Here is a 17,514-nt window from a genome sequence, read left to right on the forward strand (position 1 = left end):
ATTCCCAAAGAGGAGTGGGGAGCTCAGAGGGTGATCAGCAGGCAAGGGATGGTTCCCTTGAAACCAAATGCCTTTGCTGTGTGAAGCACACTCCTGGGGCTTCAAATGGGAGCGCCATCCGCTCCACCTGCTTCTCCTTCCTCAGCCCATGACAGGATTTCCAGTGGTGTCTGTAGTAGCACAGCCACACCAGCAAATTCACAGTGGAGAGGCCAAAATATTGCTGCTCATCCATACACAGCTCAGTGCAGAGGTTCCAACAAAGCCTTGACATTATATACGTCTATATGGAAATGGTTTGCACGGACCCATAAATGAAGTTAGTTATTCCTTGTGTCCATTGTAAATGAAAGGCTGGAACGGTATGTGCTAGCCCTTCCTCATCTTGCCTGGTAAATCAGAAGCAAATATTTAAAAATTAAATTATGCCATAATGGTATAAGAAGGCAGTATTTCAGGAAGATCTTCCTCTAGGTTTTGTGAAATGTTTCATTTTGGCTGAAAGCTTCTTTCAGGTCATTTATTTCAAAAGTTTTAGTCAGCTCCTTAGCCAGTTCTTGTTTAATTGCAATTAAATTTTCCTTCCTAAAAGTCTAGACTATGTTTTAGCCTCAGCTGATGTCCTACTTTCCAAAAGACATTCTCAATCCATATCTATCTATCTATCTATCTATCTATCTATTTATTTATTTATTTATTTTACCAGCTCTACACCATTCAGCTCCAGTAGATAGCTTTTCTCATCTCCCCTTCAAGTGTAACTTATTAATAAACATTTATCCTACTGTAAGATCACACACTGTTCTGGCATAATCTGATGCTTATCCGAGCTGATGCTGCCTATAACCTAACTACAGGAACAAAAGGGAAAGGACGCATACTTAAATCCTAGCACGAAAATGCTTACTAGTCTTCTGCCACCAGGTGGGTCACTGAAAGAAAACGCAACCAAGGATCTATTGAAAATAAGTAACAGTCACACTTGAAAAATGAGCTGGAGCAGGAGGAAAGGGCAGAACATAGGACAGGAAGACACTTTTTCTAACACGTACATGTATAAGTCCTAGCCCTTGTATCTGCATCTCCTAAGCACTATTAGTATACCCATTCATGATCCAGCAGCAAATTATTCTAAAATGTTCTGGCACTTAAACCTAACATAAAGATGGCAGAAACTGATAGAAAGACCTGTTTGTAAAAAGTCCAATCAAGTTTACATTTTAAATTGAAAACTACAAGCGCTCTTTACTGTGTTTTCCATAACGACTCTGTCTTCATTGTTCCCTACAATAACTTTACCACAGTTTCCTAGAGTATAAAACCAATAATTTTATGAAGTTACATATATTTTCAGGTTCAGCTTTCACAGTCTGTAAGGTGGTAAAGATAAGGAGAAAGAGTATATTGTGAAATGCACATTCATGAAAGATGACCAAATACATGAGGCCTTCAAGCAGTAAGAATTAAGGATGTTATAAAGAGTCAAGGGTTCCTGTCAACAGAGGATATGTTTATAATGGAGATAGATATCTTAATACAATTCTGTGACCTCCACCAGCAAATCTTTCTGTGATTACAACATGGACAGATTTCCCTTTCTCCCCCTAGTAAACTCTAAATATCATATAATTTATTTGCAAAGATATTACAGCTGTTCACTGCATGTCTGTGAAAATAAAGGATTAATCACTGAGCAAATAGTGCAGTAATAAATGGCAGTAAATAGCTGCAGTACATTTGTCATGTGAAGTCCATTTCAGACCATCTGTTTTTGATCTTTTCTTGATATTAGAAGAGGATATCTTAATGAGAAAATACAGAAACTGATGAGATGATTTGGCTTTAGGAAATAATTCTAGCAACACATTTATTGGTGCTGCACAATATATAGCCAATCTGTTCACTGAAAAGCTTACTTATCAAATATTTCAATTTCTAATTTTTGCCTCTCCTCCCTCAGTGTTGTATAATGTTAGCAAAAGACTTTCCATGGGATGGATTGTATAGTTAAAAATATATCATTCCTTTAATGCAGCTTCTTATTAATTCTCTGTGGAAATACAGCCTCCATCCAATTCAACAATTGCATAATTTTCTCATATTGAAACGAGCTCTCAAGTGAATGCCAATATTTCCATACCAGTATATGTCCTGAAAAACTCCAAAATACGGGACTGTAGACTCGTCAACATTAGAAGTCACAGAAGCAAATATTTTGATATGCACCTGATCCACTGGCTTTTGTGATACTACCTGCCAGCAGTTTTTTCTCTTTTCTTCGGTCCAGGCCACAAACCTCTCTGATATATTAATATCCATTTTTCTAATGGAGGAGATGATTTAGCTGTCATTTTTTTCTCTGCATCTAATCCATGCCGAAAACAAACAAAAAAGAGTTGAAAAATACAGAGGAGGAAGGTAGCTTCTGAGAAGCACTGGAAAGGAGAGAAAGGAAGAAATGTGCACCCATAGGGAGATGGAGTGGAGCGGCGGTGTGACCAGCAAACTAAGAACACCACTTCTTGTATACGTTACACGTTTTGGCACTAATGCAAACAGAACCATGTTGCAAGCAAAACCTTCCAATACTTGCACCACTTTATTGGTAACTGGTATGTCAGCTTGTCTAGCATCTTCACTGGTAAATTGATACCAACTTCTCACATACCACGTTGTAGGAAGAGCGTAACGTAACTTGCTAGCACAGTTCTGTGCCCACAGTTGATTTATGTGAATATTATGGTGGAGATTTAAGTACTATCAAAGCCGTCAACAGCTCCTGCAGCTGATTACAAGAACTGGACTGCAGGTAACGGCCGACCATCCATCTACCTAATCAGAGGGACCAGGCTCACTTGAGACTACTGACAACATTAACGTACACCATTAGAGGGCAGAAGTGGCACCTTTCCCTTTTTTTTTATAGGCTCTGTAACCTCCAGGGATAATTTTTACTTGTAGATGTCAACGGGAATTTATAGTCGCAGCCACATAGTTTTTGAAATACACAATGGGCTTCCCATTTGGGGTCTGATAACAAATGTTTTCGGGAATAACTACGAGACCTCAGAGAAGGGCTTGGGCTGGAAGGGGCCCTTAAGATCATCCAGTCCCAGCCCCAGCTGCAGAGGCGCCCCGGCCCCAGCAGCGCCCCCTCCACCCCCCTGGTCCTGGCACGAAGCCCCCCGCCCCAACATGGCGGCGGCGTGCAGGGGCACAGCCCCCTCCCTGCGCATGCACCGCCCTGGGGCGGGGCAGGACGGGGGCTGCGGGGCAGCTCGGGGGGGTGAGGGGGGGCGGGGCTGTGCGCCGTGACGCAACGCGTCGCTGGGCGGGCGGAAGCGGCGCGAGCGGCTCCGTCAGGTGGGCGCGGGGGGAGCGGAGGTAGCGCGCGCGGCGGCCGTTAGGTGACCGTTGGGCGGCCGTTGGGGCTGAGGGGGGGCTTGTCGCCGCCACCGTGAGGCGGCGGGGCCCTGTGCTCGGGGAAAGGGGCGCGGGGAGGCCTCGTCCCGCTCGCTCTGGGGAGGTGGGAGGCCGGGGGGCTGCAGCCGGGCTGCGGCGGGCAGCGGAGCCCCGGCTGTCACCGCGCCTCGGCCCCCTCGCTTCGTTCTTGGTTCGCGCAGGTGCCTCGGTGCGGGGGGCTCTGCTGGCAGCCGGCTGAGCGCTGCCGTGCGCTGGGCAGCCCCGCTGCACGGTGCCCTTGGGTGGGGAAGGAGCAGCGAAAGCAAAAGGGGGTTTCTCGGGTGTAGTGCACCGGTAAATGCACGCACGTGATTAAATTCTTCTCTAAAGACCACTTTGTTTTACGAAGACGATTTTTAAGCTCTTAATCGTCTTGACCGTGGTACGGCAGAGGTTTGTAACCTTTAACGTATTCTTATGTACCAACATACAACATTCAGTAAGGTAGAAATGTGTCGTTCCCGTTGCTTGGGTAGATGTAACTACTGATGCTAATTTCTGACAACGTCTATTGAATCTTATTTTTTATTTTCCAAGTGATCTGTTTTGAAATACCAAAGGAGGAATTGAAACATGTCGACCTAATATAACTTAAACAAATCTAGAACTCGCTCAGGACTTCCAAAAATATTTTGTGGTTTCCTTCCTCTTTCCAGTGGCTCTTTTGTCATAACCTGTGACTGCAGTGACGCTGCAAGATTTATGTCTTTCTTGTGTGGTAAGGACCTAACTTTCAAAGAGGCTAAGCGTACTTACAACGATGTGATGGAACATGGAAGAAAAATAGCTTGCTTAATCCATATTCAAGCAAAACCAGATTCGTTAGGAATGGTAGTTTTTTATTTCTATAAACATTTGTAATGCATTAGTATGTCTCTCACTTACTTCTGTAGTCTCATTAATCATTTATTATTAATAAGCTTTCTTTTCAGTTTCCTAACCCCCCATGCTAGTATCCCATAAATTCTCTTTTATGTATCTTGTCATCTGAAAGATACTGACAGCTTGAGCACAGCGTATTTTCTGGGTTTGTGTGCCACAAAGCAATGCAGAGAGGAATTCCTGTTGTTTCTTGTGATGTGATGCAGAGTTTCTTCAGTGCAGTCTAGAACAGGGTAACAAATGTTTGAGGTTTTGATACCCAACATGGATAGATTATGAAGAGGGGGGCAGTTTTTCACTTCAAAAAATGAGCTTTGTAGGAGTTGTGACTTATTTTTTTCATGGAGCCTTCAGGATATGGGCACATCAAACGTGAGCACGTGTGTGATTTGTTCTAACTAATTGGGATGTGGTGTTATTTTGGTGCAGGTGTCATGAATTGCTGTTTCATGAGAATATCAAAGACAAAATGCAGATAACTATGCAGTAAGCAGCATATTGCTTTAGTGTTACAAGTGGAGAGATTGCAGTTTCTGGTCACATGAAAAATTATTGCTACCTTTGTTCCCATTTTGAGGGCTGGAAATACCCATGTGTATAAAGCTTAAATTATTGTGGCCTCTTTTTGTTATTTTGTGTGTTATATGTGTTTAATAATTCATTTCAGGTACTTGAGAGCTCCAGAGGTTTGAGTAATTATGATGGAATACATTTGGTCTAGTAAATAGGTCTCGTTTCTAAAGCTTTCACAGGTAAAAATAAAACTGCTTCTTCTAGATTTTTTTTGGTCTTCTTTTAGAGGCCTCTTGTGGCTTTTAGCTTTTTGCAGGAGGCATTGGTATTGCTAATCCCATGTTGTTCAGCTTGAGGATTGGATGTCACTTAACAGCTACAAGTAAAATATTTCCTGTGGAGTTCATGACCGCTTTTCTGAGAATAGTTAAGGGCACTAGTTTTTGCATCTTGCCCACACTGTGAGTAGGATAAATGCATGCTGTCAGCTTAAATTGTCATCTGTGTAGACAACATCATCTACAGACTAGTCAGTGTCAAAAATACCCATTAAGTTGTTTCCAGTAGCTGTCAAAAATCTGCTGTGGAGCTCAGTCATTCAGATGAATGTGTTTTGTCCTGGTACATGTTTATTGCTAAAACGTACTTTACATGGTATTGGTTATTTGAAAAGCTCTTTCAACTGTGACTGAAATCTTGCACCATTAGGTGGGCTGCGTTTCCTCAACTGAGCATTATTAACAGTCTCCTAACTTTTCTTGCATGACTGTCAGATTTACAGAAATTATTTCTTTTACCATTTGCCTATGTCGTTTACAAGATGACTTTTGAACTAAATGAGTAGTTCCTCTATTTAAAAGAGGGTCTAGGCTAATACTAGACTCAAGGACTTCAAACTTAATCCACTAAAATCATTTTTTTTATGCGGTGATAACAAAGAAAAAAGAGGCTACCTTGATATAAATACCCAAGTAATGTTTCTGGGCGTCTTCTCCTTCATTTGAACAATGACATGTTTTGCCATGCCCACCGCTCTGGTACTGTGGTTATCTACTGCCTGTCACAACTGTTAGCGATGCTAAGATAAAATGACAGGCCAATCTAGAAATAATAAAAAGAAGGAAATAAACTGTTTAACTTTATCACTTCCTGCATTTTTATTTTTCTGAAGTCTTCAAATGGATCAGCCTCCTTGGAGGGAGCATCAGTCTGAGGCGGTCTATATTGGAGCTCTGCCACTGAAACATGCTTTTGGTGGATGAGTCTTGCACATGCCCATACTCAGAGTCCTGCAGGTTTCTTGAAATAAAACCAGGCAAGTTAAATTTTTCCACCCTTTCCCAGTGGCATAAGCGCTCTTGTGTTGCTTTTCTACAGGAACAGCATTTGTGTGGATTCTATGTGCGTGTATAACCAGTTCTACAGCGGCAGTCTTTCCGCCATCGCAGCAATCACTTTGCTAGCTGGTTTTTAATCTCTCCAAACCCTCTTGTTTTAGGTCTTTTTAAAATGTTCAGTGAAAATCCCTTTCCTCTCTGTAGCCTACACTAATGGCTTTGCAAGTATGGCTTCTTGTAAAAGTAGCTAAAATTAGCTGAATGTTACTGTTTCAGAAAGAAATTTTGGAATGCCAGAGGCTTTGAAAAAGTGTTGCAAATGTGGATTTGTCATATCCCAGTGTTAATTGCCATGAAAAAATTGTATCAATGCTATGGGGAGATAAGAAGCTAAGGAGGTAGCTCATGCCCTGCCATAACTGAGCAGGGCTCCTACCAGAATGGCCTAAACATCAGTGATAGGGAAAAGTGTCCCAGATGGATTGAAGCTGAGATTTTTTTTTTTTTATGTGAAGATACGGAGTTGTAGGAATGTTTCAAAGTCCAGATGGACCTAGGGGGGTGAAAGGGAAGATCAGCAAGTATAGTATACTGTTCCCATTGATACTCACTCGCTTTAACTTTCTTCACAACACTTGGCAAGTCATTTCCCCACTCAAAGTCTTGGCTGACTGCCTGCAGGCGAGGAACAATGAATTTCTGTTGGTGGATTTTTAGAAGCATTCACTGACAGTAGCAAGCAGAACAAAGTGGGGGGAGGGAGGTGGGGGAGGAAAGCATGCCAGGATACTTTAAGAAACCAAAAGTAAAAGCAGTCATTGGAATTAATACTCTTTTCTATTGACTGATCTATGATGCAGTCTGAAACAGACCTGCAAGCCTTAGCCGCACACATACATAGCATTTCGAGGGGCTCTGTGGGGTCAGCATGACTGAGATTTTTGACTGTCTCTTTTCCTTCCTTACTGGTGATGTTTTTCTGTTGACCAGAGTTTACACCACCAATAATAGGAATACTTAACGTGCTGAGAGTTGGTCTAATCATAAAAACTACTCAAATATGGCTTTGTTTGTCTAGGGACACACTTAGCTGTTAATTGTTTGCTGCTTGGTAGAATATTGAGCTCTCCCATAGAGCTGTGCAGCTGTCGGCGTGAACCTGGGAGCCAAGGGGCAGTGGTGGTCTGCAAAAGTCACTGGTGCAACTGGTCCAGTATAGGAATGTGGTTTTACTCTGTTTTTCAAGAGCTTATATCCTCTTTTTAAAATATGAGGAACGTGATTTTTTTTTTCTTGGGCACCAGCTTTAAATGTGAATGATGTATGCAGGATGATTTGTTAAGGGAGCTTTTGGTGCGTGTAGGAAGGCACTCTTAAAGGGAGGGAATTAGAAGATGTCCTTTCAAGTAGGATGGGATAATAGAAAACTACATGAATCAAATAACAGATGGGGAAATAGCTTTTTTTTTTTTTTCTTCTGTATCTTGCCAGGAGTCATGGTCCTGTGTAACTGAATATACTTCAATTTCTTTGGGCACCTGTTTGTCAGCTGCACTCTGTGCAGATTTTTCTCCTACTGCCAAGCAGCCAGCCAGCGAAGACTGCAAATGACCAGAATGCAAACATCATTTTTGGTCTTCCTGTTCTGGGAAAGACTCAGCATGTAGCTCCTGGCCTTCTGCATGCTTACTTCGTTGTCCCTATCTGCACAGATCAGCATGATGTCTGTCAGTTGAGGGACTGCGATTCTGGAAGTTTTCTGTTGGAAAATTGGCCAAACAAAAGATTTTGAAGGTCACAGAAGTAAATGGAAGGGGTGGACTCCAAATACACGTGTAAAACAAAACAAACAAGATATTGCCGATAGGGCTGTGGAAACGTTTCCAGGTGTTCTGTAATACCCTGTGATTTTGCTTTCCTGGGAGGTACGTTGGCTGTTGCAACATGAGTATTGTCATGTCTGTTTACAGCTCATTGTCTGTTGATATAATATCCCCACTAAGCTGAGAAACATGCTGCCATAGAGCTAAGGAAATGTCTACTACAGACGATTTTAATATGCTGATTTTAAAATCGCTCATGTTTCATAAGCTTATGACACTTTACTGATATTGTAGTAAATCCTATTTTTGTCCTGTTCAATTATTTTATAGTAATTATTAGTGACAGCTTTTATTTGTACTGCCCTAGTTTTTGTCTGCTGTCTGTTCTTTTTCAGTGTTTTTCCCCCTTCGTATGTCTGTAGCTGGATACACTGTCCTATGGCTGTATTTGGCATTTCTTTTTTTATCTCTGTCTTGGTAAATCACTCTCTGTGTTTATACAGTTAAGAATGATAATTAATCACAAAGCCAGACTTGCTTTTGAATTTACTCAGTCGTGCTGGTGTTGGTCATAATTTGGCAGTGAGAAACCGGTAAGTATTATGGTAGTAAGTAATACGTGGAGTAAAATTTGCATTTGCCAAGGTTACTTTCTTAATATATTAGTTTGTTACAGATCTATCTCTCTAGGTCTCTATGGTATCACTGAGGAACTGCTGCCTCAGTGTTTGGCATGCTATCAGCCAAAATACATAACCAAGAGGTGACTTTATTTTTCTTAGCTTCATCCTTAAACTGTTTTGAATCCTGGAATGGAATGGGTTCTTAAACTTCAGTTTTCCCTATTTTTCCCCTGTAGTTGACACTTTGTTCACATTTTTGCTAAAGTTGGTTATTAATAGCTACCACGGCTACCTGGTGGTTGCTTGCTGCTTTATTTTGCTCTTATAAATAGTCATCTTTATCTGTCCTGTACGTTTTTCAAAGCTAGGAGGTACATACCACCTCTGCAGCACAACTTTGAATTTGCTGTCCTGATGCCATGAACTACTTCTAGCAGTTTAGGAAGGGTGAAATCTCTTGGACAGACTAGAAAATTGATCATGAATTTGTACTCGTCTTTTGTTAGCTGGCTGACTAGCAGAACTGACAGCGCTGTTAAGGTGCGCTGTGACCTTTGAAGGATTGAGTATGCCTTGTTTTCATGATACCCCTATGTTGTTTCAGAGGATGCACGAGGCATTCTTTTGCCTTACAAACTGTCACGCTTTCGGTGAAGTATATGAATGTAATCTCTGGGTTTTGCTAGGAATAAGGAAAGCTGAATCTAAGGGAAGCTTTGCAGCACGATTCAGCTAGCGTGTTTTTATGTATGGCTTGGTTTCCATGGAGTAGAGTCAGTATTCAAGCCTAGGTCTGATGCTATTAACAGTAGCACCAGAGAGACTGGAACTTTGCTTTATTACAGAACATGAAATGGATTTTCTGTTGCTTTTTCTTTGGTCCTTGTTTCTTTTGTTTCATATGCTTATGATGCAATTTATATATGACTTCAGCGTTGGAATGCAGCTGAGAGGACAGATGTGATTTTATTTTGGAGAGGCTGAGTTCCGTCGCTTGTTGCTTTCATTGCCAGATGTGTCACTGTTTGTTGTGGTATCCCTGGACAGTGTCAAAGCCACATTGGCAGGCTCTGGCAATACATTTCTTACACGACAAGCAGTGGCAACAATAAACAAAAGCAAACTCTTTCAGTGTCTGTGAAAGACAAACCTAGCCTCATATCCTCTGTTCTGGAAATTGCCTTTAGTTCCAAGTTCTAATGTTGCCCCTGTCTTGGGTTTATAATTTTCAGAATAATTTAGGCGTGCATGTTGGATTCAGAGAGCTTTGGTAAATCGCCACTTGAATCACTCACCCTGCCTGCTTATTTAAAGGGTTATCTGAAAGATACTCACTTCTTCATGGATTCTGGAATTGCCATTTTGCCTGCACAGTTGCCTATTTCTTGTTTGTTTTGTCCTTTTTCCTCAGATTTTCAGGTTTTGTCTTGTCTGTACTCCACTATCTTCATGGTCTTTTTCCTTTTGTCTTAGATTTGGGATAATAGGAACTGTAACAATCTGTAGCTCTCATGCATCCTTTTTTTTTGTTGTTGCTCTTTGCAATTACTTCCTTGGCCGTAAAAGCACTTCAGCTGAGGCTTGGAGATTGGTAAGCCTGGATTTCCGCATGGACTCAGTCAGTGTGATGAAGGAAGTCTCTCTCTTTTTTTCTTTATTTCCCTGATCCGCAGGTAGTAGGTGAGGAGGGAAGAAAAGATCACAAAACTGTTAGTTCCTTCTTACAAGTGTACTTTTATCTCATGCTGCATTGCCTGTCTGCATTATTGAAAACCAAGGGCCATTCTGAAGACAAATTTTGTTTAAACCGTAACGTTCGTGTACAGAAATACTGACCCTTCAGGGCAACAAGAAGTAAAAGGTTATTCCCGTCCATCCATCTTATTTATTGTGCTGTTTTCCTCCTAGTATGTATACCTGCTACTCTGCTGCCCTTTTTTTCCTGCTAGAAAATACTTGGGTGTAAGCTCGCATTTCTTTTTTTTTTTCCACTCAGCACTGTGTAATCCTGAAAGGATGTGTAACAGCATTTGTTTTTTTCCCTTTCTTAAATACGGTCTCAGAGGCACAAACAACATTGCTTACTGGCTTGGCTCTGGCCACAACAGGGCCCTTATCTAACGTGGGGCAGCTTCTAGATTCTTCTCACAGAAGTCACCTGTATGGTGACCCCCTGCTACCAAAACCTTGTCACGTAAACCCACTACAAGAGTATGATGTGAGTCACTGGAAGTGCATGCTTCAGGAAGAAAGAAGAGACCAGATCTTGAGAACTTTGAAATTACATTGCAAATCATTTAAGGAGGGATGGCCCCTTAAAATGCCTTTGCAGGATAGGAAAAGTGCCATCTGCAAATAGTTACCTTCATTTTGGTACACCTTACTCCCCATTTCTTTGAGCAGAGTGAGTGTTCGGGTGTTACGCTGTTTGCCCAGCAGGTGAAGTCCTTGATTTCTGTTAGTTTCGGTGGTCAGCATGTGCGCTGTGAATCAAATTTATGTGGCAGTGACCCAGTCTGTAGTCCCTGCTGTTCCTTGGTGGGAGTTCATTCAATCTGTTCAGCTTGGCTACAACTCTTGTCCTGGCTTGTGGTCTTATTTACAGCGTGATAGCAGAGTTATTGCTACTCCAGAGCTCTACAATGATACTGTCTACTAAAGTGGTTTGGGATGAGAATTGAGTGGAGCTCTGTGGAGAGCAGCATTTCATTTAAATTCGGCAAGAACTGTCTGTTATCTTCAAACAAGCGTGTGTGTGTGTGTGTATATAGAGGGAGAGAGTAGGCTTTTGGGAAGGGTGGTTGAAACTTGTGGTCTTCTTTCTTTGAGAGCTATTGTTTGTTTTTCTGTGCCATTACAGGAATACCCTACACCAGTACCTCATGTGTATTTGATACTGTCCATTATGTATCTAATGACGTAGGTGCAGTTGGTGCTTTAAAGTGTGAGTATAGAGCCATGGATTTGGCTAAGTCCTGGGGAAATTTTGGTTAGTTTGTGTTTAGGGAAGATCTGTTTCAGGAAATTGTAGTCATGCAATTCCAAATACTTGTGCTGATACCACAGATTTTAATTTTTTTTTTTATGGTTGTCTCTATTTTATATACTTAAGAAAAAATTGTCTGAAAAAGCAGATTTGGGGGTGATTAGCGTGCTCTTTGAACAAAGTATATCCCACTGAATTTACAGTGGTATGTCAAATTATTACATGTAGGCCATCTGCCTGTGTGCACGGTCATATCCTACAGTTAAGGAGAAGGAACCTATTCCTCATTCGCTGACTTGTATTTGCCTCTTACATTAGTGCACCCTACATTAAAAGTAAGATTTTGTATACTGGCAATTCCTGTCGGCGTTTTAGACACAACACCTTTCACTTTACAGCAACTTTGTTGTCCAAGTTCTGCTATTGCCCCTCGTTTGGGTTTAGAATCTCCAGAATAATTTAGATCTGCATGTTGATAGAGTATCTGAAGCATGAAGGTTAAGAGGAAGCAAGAAGCACAGCTCTGAGCGCTGCTGCTGCTGACATTAGATTTTACAGTAGTCTGTGGTGTGTCCGTATAAGGCCAGTTGAAGTGGTCAGCAGAGACGATGAAAAATACCATGGAGATTAAGTTTAGATGAGTGCTTAGCAGGATGAAAAATAATGGTGTTGGTATTTTGAACTAACACTGCATTTTAAAAACAGAGGCCTAAGTATCAGTGTAGAAAGTCCAGTCATGAACTCTAGTATACGTATAACTGCAGTCTAAAAACTACTCGTGTCAGACTATATGTGGGAGAAAATGGAGAGTAGCGTGAAAAAGTACTGTTATGTCGAACGAGTGGTTTTATCCAAACTATGTGAAATAATAGAAATCTCCTCTCAGAACTTTCAGGGTTATCTGAGAAAAGAGAAATAGAAGATATGAGCATTTAAAGAGACCGTTTCAGAATAGATTCATTTGAAGGGAAAAAATGAGTATGAAGGACACATGTAAATGTGTTTATGCATGTGATGAATCGGGTTTTCACTGTCTTATAGTGAGATATTTTGCTGAGGTTCTTACTAAGTTGTTCTTTTCTAAAGTAAGTTGTCAAAATGAATGTTAGGGCATTTACATATGTGCATTTATAATAAAAAGGGAACTGGATTCTGTGTTTTTTTCCGAACAGTTGCTTCAAAACAAAAAATGTATTTTGGTTTCAAAAACACGTGGCTTGAAGAGATCAACTTCAGCTGGTACATGTGAAAATTAAGGGTTTTTTTAGTCCTGCATTTCATCTTGTTTGAGTAATTTTGTCTTCCATTACAGAGCTCCCTGAAGATGTCTGGCTTGTATTGCTTCAAACTGTCTGGACGTTTACTGTTTAACTGTTGAAGCTTTCCTACCATTTGTTCTTCCGAAGCCTTTGGCTATCCATGTGTCAGAATTGGCTGCTATGGTAAGACTTTTTTTTATAGTAGTAGCAAAGTGCTAGAAGTGGGTGCAGTGTGCATCTTTGTTTTGGTCTTATTTCTTTGTTTATTGTCAAGATACCAAAAAGGACAAAGAATGAATACTGTACAAAACCAGAAGAGGATGACACCCAACTTTGAACTAACAAAACAGCTAAGAGACCTTGCTTTTCCTCTTATCTGTTTATACTTGCCCAATGGTTCTACGTGAAGAACAAGAATCAAGTGAATGATTTCACAAGCTTTTATTTTTATTTTCTTGGTATAGATGTGTCTGTATTGTTTATCAAGATGTTGAGTATAAATGGAAAATACTTGTAAAACACTTTCCTATATAAGTCTCTTCTAGATACTGCTTTTGGGTTTAATCATTTGAAGTATGACACTTAAGGTAGTTCAGATGATTTGTAAGAAGACAGTTCTGATTTTTGGCGAACAAAAGGTTTTTTTTTTCCTAAAAAAAAAAAAAAAAAAAAAAAGAAAAACCTTGTTACAACAGGTGAGATAGAAAGATGACTGTACCTCTAAGCAAATACACATCTACAACTCTTCTTTAGGTTATGCAATAATATTACATTTGGAAAAAGTTCTGTCCTTGATCTCAACAACTGTAACAACTTTCAATAACCAAGTGATATTTTACATGTTTCAGGAATCAAGACCAACTAAACTGAGAAGATGTGTTCAAGATGATCCGGCTAGAAGAGTTTTCACTTTGTAGATATCCTGGTTTTGTTCTAATATGTAATACAATTTGACTAAGTCAAGTTCAGTTACTTTTCTTGAAGTTAAGACACCCGTGGCCTTTATCAGAGATGTTTCTATCATTTTCAAGAAAAAATATGTCCCAGAAACTGAGTATGTTTTTACTGGTTTTTGGAATCATTTGGGGTTTAATGTTACTACGCTACACTTTTCAGTATCCAAGACGTCAAAGTAGCGCTGAGTTGCGTGGTCAGATATTAGACCTAAGTAAAAGATATGTCAAAGCACTGGCAGAAGAAAATAAAAATTTAATGAACGGTGGCAGTGGAGCCTCTATGGCAGGATATGGTAAGAGGAAAAAACATTCTATTTATTCTAGTATTTCTTTAAGTGAAAACTGTAAAACTTTAATTCTTTTTAAAGTAATATATAATAATCTTTCAGAGGAAAACAACAACTCTGTATTGATTGATTCGACTTTAGTTTATTAAACAAAGTTGAAATTTAAGATGCAGTACACCCAGTAAGTTTAAATATTATTTTTTTTCCAAATATGAGAGAAGATAGTGGTGTGAACATGGACAGCAGTATACTTAGATTTTTTACAAAGTTCTGTTACTGATACTGTTTTCTGTGTTCCAGAAAATAGTTTTACAACACTCAAGATCCTTTTGTCATTGTTCGTAAGCATGTGGGTTATTTTTTATTTTCATTTCTTATGTTTTTTTCAATTTAGGCTTAATATATAGAAGCTTTAAACTAGGAAAAAAAGTACTCTTTTCTTTCCTGCTTTGTAGTTTGTGCAGAAAGTAATATGATACTTTCCACAACAATTTTTCTGTGGAATAGATCTGTTATTTCGAGGAAAGTGATTAAGAACTACCCTTTTATGTTGGAAAGTATCTATCTATATTCTATTGCTGTCCAAGGCTAAAAGGTGTCATAGCTGGGTGTTGTCAGGATGAAACCTGAAATACTGCCTTGAAATACTCACTATACTTCTCTAGCTAGAGGTTGTGTTCTTATGCTCTAATGTTTACTTGGCTGGGTTCACAGTTTACTATAATGGTGGTATCTTTCTTTCTTAAAATAACAAGGAAATGGTATTTAAATAAAAATAACTAGGAGTCATTTAATTTCCCTTTCCTCCTGGTCTGTATGCTTTCCCAGAATTAATAGTAGCAAAGATGGCAGGCCTTAAGATGTGAATATGTTGAAATAGAAGTTATTTTCCATACACAAGCTAATAATAGAACAAAATTTTCTTTTTCTCACTATCTTCAGCTGATCTTAAGAGAACAATTGCTGTTCTTCTGGATGACATCTTGCAACGCCTTGTGAAATTGGAAAACAAAGTTGATTACATCATTGTGAATGGCTCAGCTACAAATACCACTAATGGAACTAACAATCAAGCACCAGTAAATTCAATTAAACGTGCAAAAGCAGCAGGCAACATTAGATAGCAAAGCGGGTCACTTTGTCTTGCTACGTTTATGATAGGTCATAATTAAGACAAGCTTTTTATCTCTGGCTTGGGCAAAGTAGTAGCTGCCTCTAAAAGAAGCGTACACTATTCTGTTATAGAATGCGCTGGATATATGTAGGCCTAACTTATGTGCATAAGGTTCTCAAAGCACTATTTCATTGCCTTTGAGCAGTGCTTCTAAAGTGATCTTTGTTGTCTTTAGAATATTTTGATACCATGATTTGATGTTGTATGCCATTGGATAATAACAATAAATGGAAAGGAATGGGGAACTTGTAGGTAGGGTTATAAATGTATTTATTTAAGTATAAATATAGCATATCTTTTGGATAGGTGAGCAGCATTGTAGCTTATTCATTTCTGTGATCTGCTTTAAACAGAGGTAACTGAGGAAAACATATTGTTAAACAGATGCTAGAAAATGTGTATACTTACAGTATTTTGTTACTCATTTACTGAAAAATTATTAAAATGAGGATAGCATTGGGGGGTAATGTTTTAGAATTGTGACCCAAAGAATGTCTTTATTTGCACTATCAGTCAGAATAGCTAGAGAATTTACTGTATATTTAAGAAAATCCAGTATAATAGGAAAACATTCTAGGTAGTAACACTGTCCAGGTATGTCCTTATGCCGGAATTAGGGCAGTTAGATTATCAAAAGCAAAGCATAATCTGAGATATCTTATATGTTGATTTCTTAAAAGATATTTAAGTGTATGTATTTTGTAACTGCAGATGAAACTATTTAAGTGACAGAAATAAGTTTGAGATATGTGAATACTGTTTATTTTTATTCACTGCTGTTTCTTTTTAACTTCTTAGTACCTTGCAGTTTGTGATGAGAATAGCACACCATCTCCCTGAAATGCTTTCTTGAGCAGGAGGGAGAGTGATGAAGGGAGACAAGGCATCTCTGCATTTAACAGAGATCTATGTACTAAGGGTGTCTTATCATGGAATATTTCAGAGCTAAGGTAATATTTGCCTTATGTTGAAGTTAGCCTTACAGCAAAGTGAATTGCAGTGTGGATGCACTGCATTTCAAAATGTTACTGAAGTCATATTAAAGAGAAAGTGCCACTGAGCCTGTTTTTTAAAACATAGTGAATGTTTTGTGGGGAGGGAGGGTATGTTCAGGGACTTTAGCCAAAAGTGTGCTCGTTGTATTTTTTCCTGTGATGTGTGTGTGTTTGTTTTTTTCCAAAGCTACGTGGGTTTTCTTTTCTTTTTTCCCTGCTGGTACTCTGGATTCGCTTAGAACAGTAGTATCCAGATGATTTTTTCTTCTTGTCACACTGTGCGTAAACTTGTACTTCCTTGCAGAAAGAGAACAATAAATTTTTAATTGTATTTGTAAAGGCTCCAGTTCTCTCTTTTAACGATCTTGTGATTCTTACTACATGAGTTCTAGGTGTTTCAGGATTGGAAAATTGTACATCTCTGAGGTTTAGGAGTAGTGTATCCTCTTTCAGTTTAAAACCATTAGAGTATCACAACATTTGGTTGTGTTGCCAAACATTGTTTTATTTCTTTTTTCAAGGAAGATCTCAGTAGTATTTCTCCATTATGTGTTTTTTTTTTTTTTTATGATGCAACTGTATTTCACATTATGAATGACACCACAAATTTTCCCAAAGCGACTTTCTTCAAGTTTTATGAAACATGGAATCTCCTCAAGGTAGGTTGGTTCTTGGTCTGGGTTGAATTTTTTTTTTTTTTTTTTTATTTTGGAGGGTAGGGGGACCCATACCCTTCCTTATAAACAACTTACTCAGTGGTAGTATTGGGGGGAATGTCTGGATTTTCTGCTTTTGTTCTTTAAATCCTTTGGCATATGATGAGACTTGAATTTCCCCATCTGTAATTTGCATCGTGAGTGTTTGCCACCTGATTTCACTAAGTGGTTGTTAGTACTTCTGTGACTTTGAATGTTTGTTTAATATAGGCAGCAAAAGTGTTCAAGATCCACTTCTCAAAGTTCTAATGAAGAAAAACTGAAAGAAAAGATTATAATGATTGTTACCTAAGCAGCTAGAAGCACCATGAGTTTCAACAGAGTCAAGTTCCACAGCCAAATAACTGGCAGGTTAAATTGTCTTGATTTTCTAGGATTTTTCTGTTTGTTGCTTTCCTAGTCTAACAAAACTATTTCTGGATCTCAGTAGATTAACGTTAATGTGATTAAGATGTCTGAGTATTGTCTTAAAATTTTGCATAAAGAAAAGCAGTGGAGTCG

The 17,514-nt window shown here is 39.3% G+C and overlaps 1 protein-coding gene across 5 annotated transcripts; it reads left to right on the plus strand.

Moving 5' to 3' along the window:
* Nucleotides 1-3,313: 3,313 nt before the first annotated feature.
* Nucleotides 3,314-16,628, plus strand: CCDC126 (coiled-coil domain containing 126). Of its 5 annotated transcripts, none has more exons than XM_084507828.1 (4): nt 3,314-3,363; nt 12,939-13,068; nt 13,734-14,134; nt 15,071-16,628. In XM_084507828.1, exons 3-4 carry the CDS (start codon nt 13,897-13,899, stop codon nt 15,250-15,252), a joined length of 420 nt encoding a protein of 139 aa, XP_084363954.1. In that variant the 5' UTR covers nt 3,314-3,363; nt 12,939-13,068; nt 13,734-13,896; the 3' UTR covers nt 15,253-16,628. The 5 variants fall into 5 exon arrangements, with proteins under 5 accessions (XP_084363954.1, XP_084363950.1, XP_084363953.1 ...); XM_084507824.1 differs by having other exon boundaries at nt 3,342-3,407; XM_084507827.1 differs by having other exon boundaries at nt 3,363-3,384.
* Nucleotides 16,629-17,514: the final 886 nt, after the last annotated feature.

This window comes from Aythya ferina, assembly GCF_964211825.1.
Source record: "Aythya ferina genome assembly, chromosome: 2".
NCBI classification, from domain to species: domain Eukaryota; kingdom Metazoa; phylum Chordata; class Aves; order Anseriformes; family Anatidae; genus Aythya; species Aythya ferina.

What these genes read in the sequence shown, in the direction of transcription:
- CCDC126 (XM_084507828.1), top strand. Translation starts at nt 13,897, where the DNA reads ATGTTTCTATCATTTTCAAGAAAAAATATGTCCCAGAAACTGAGTATG. An exon ending in AGCCTCTATGGCAGGATATG is followed by an intron (nt 14,135 to 15,070) that starts GTAAGAGGAAAA and finishes CACTATCTTCAG; the next exon opens with CTGATCTTAAGAGAACAATT.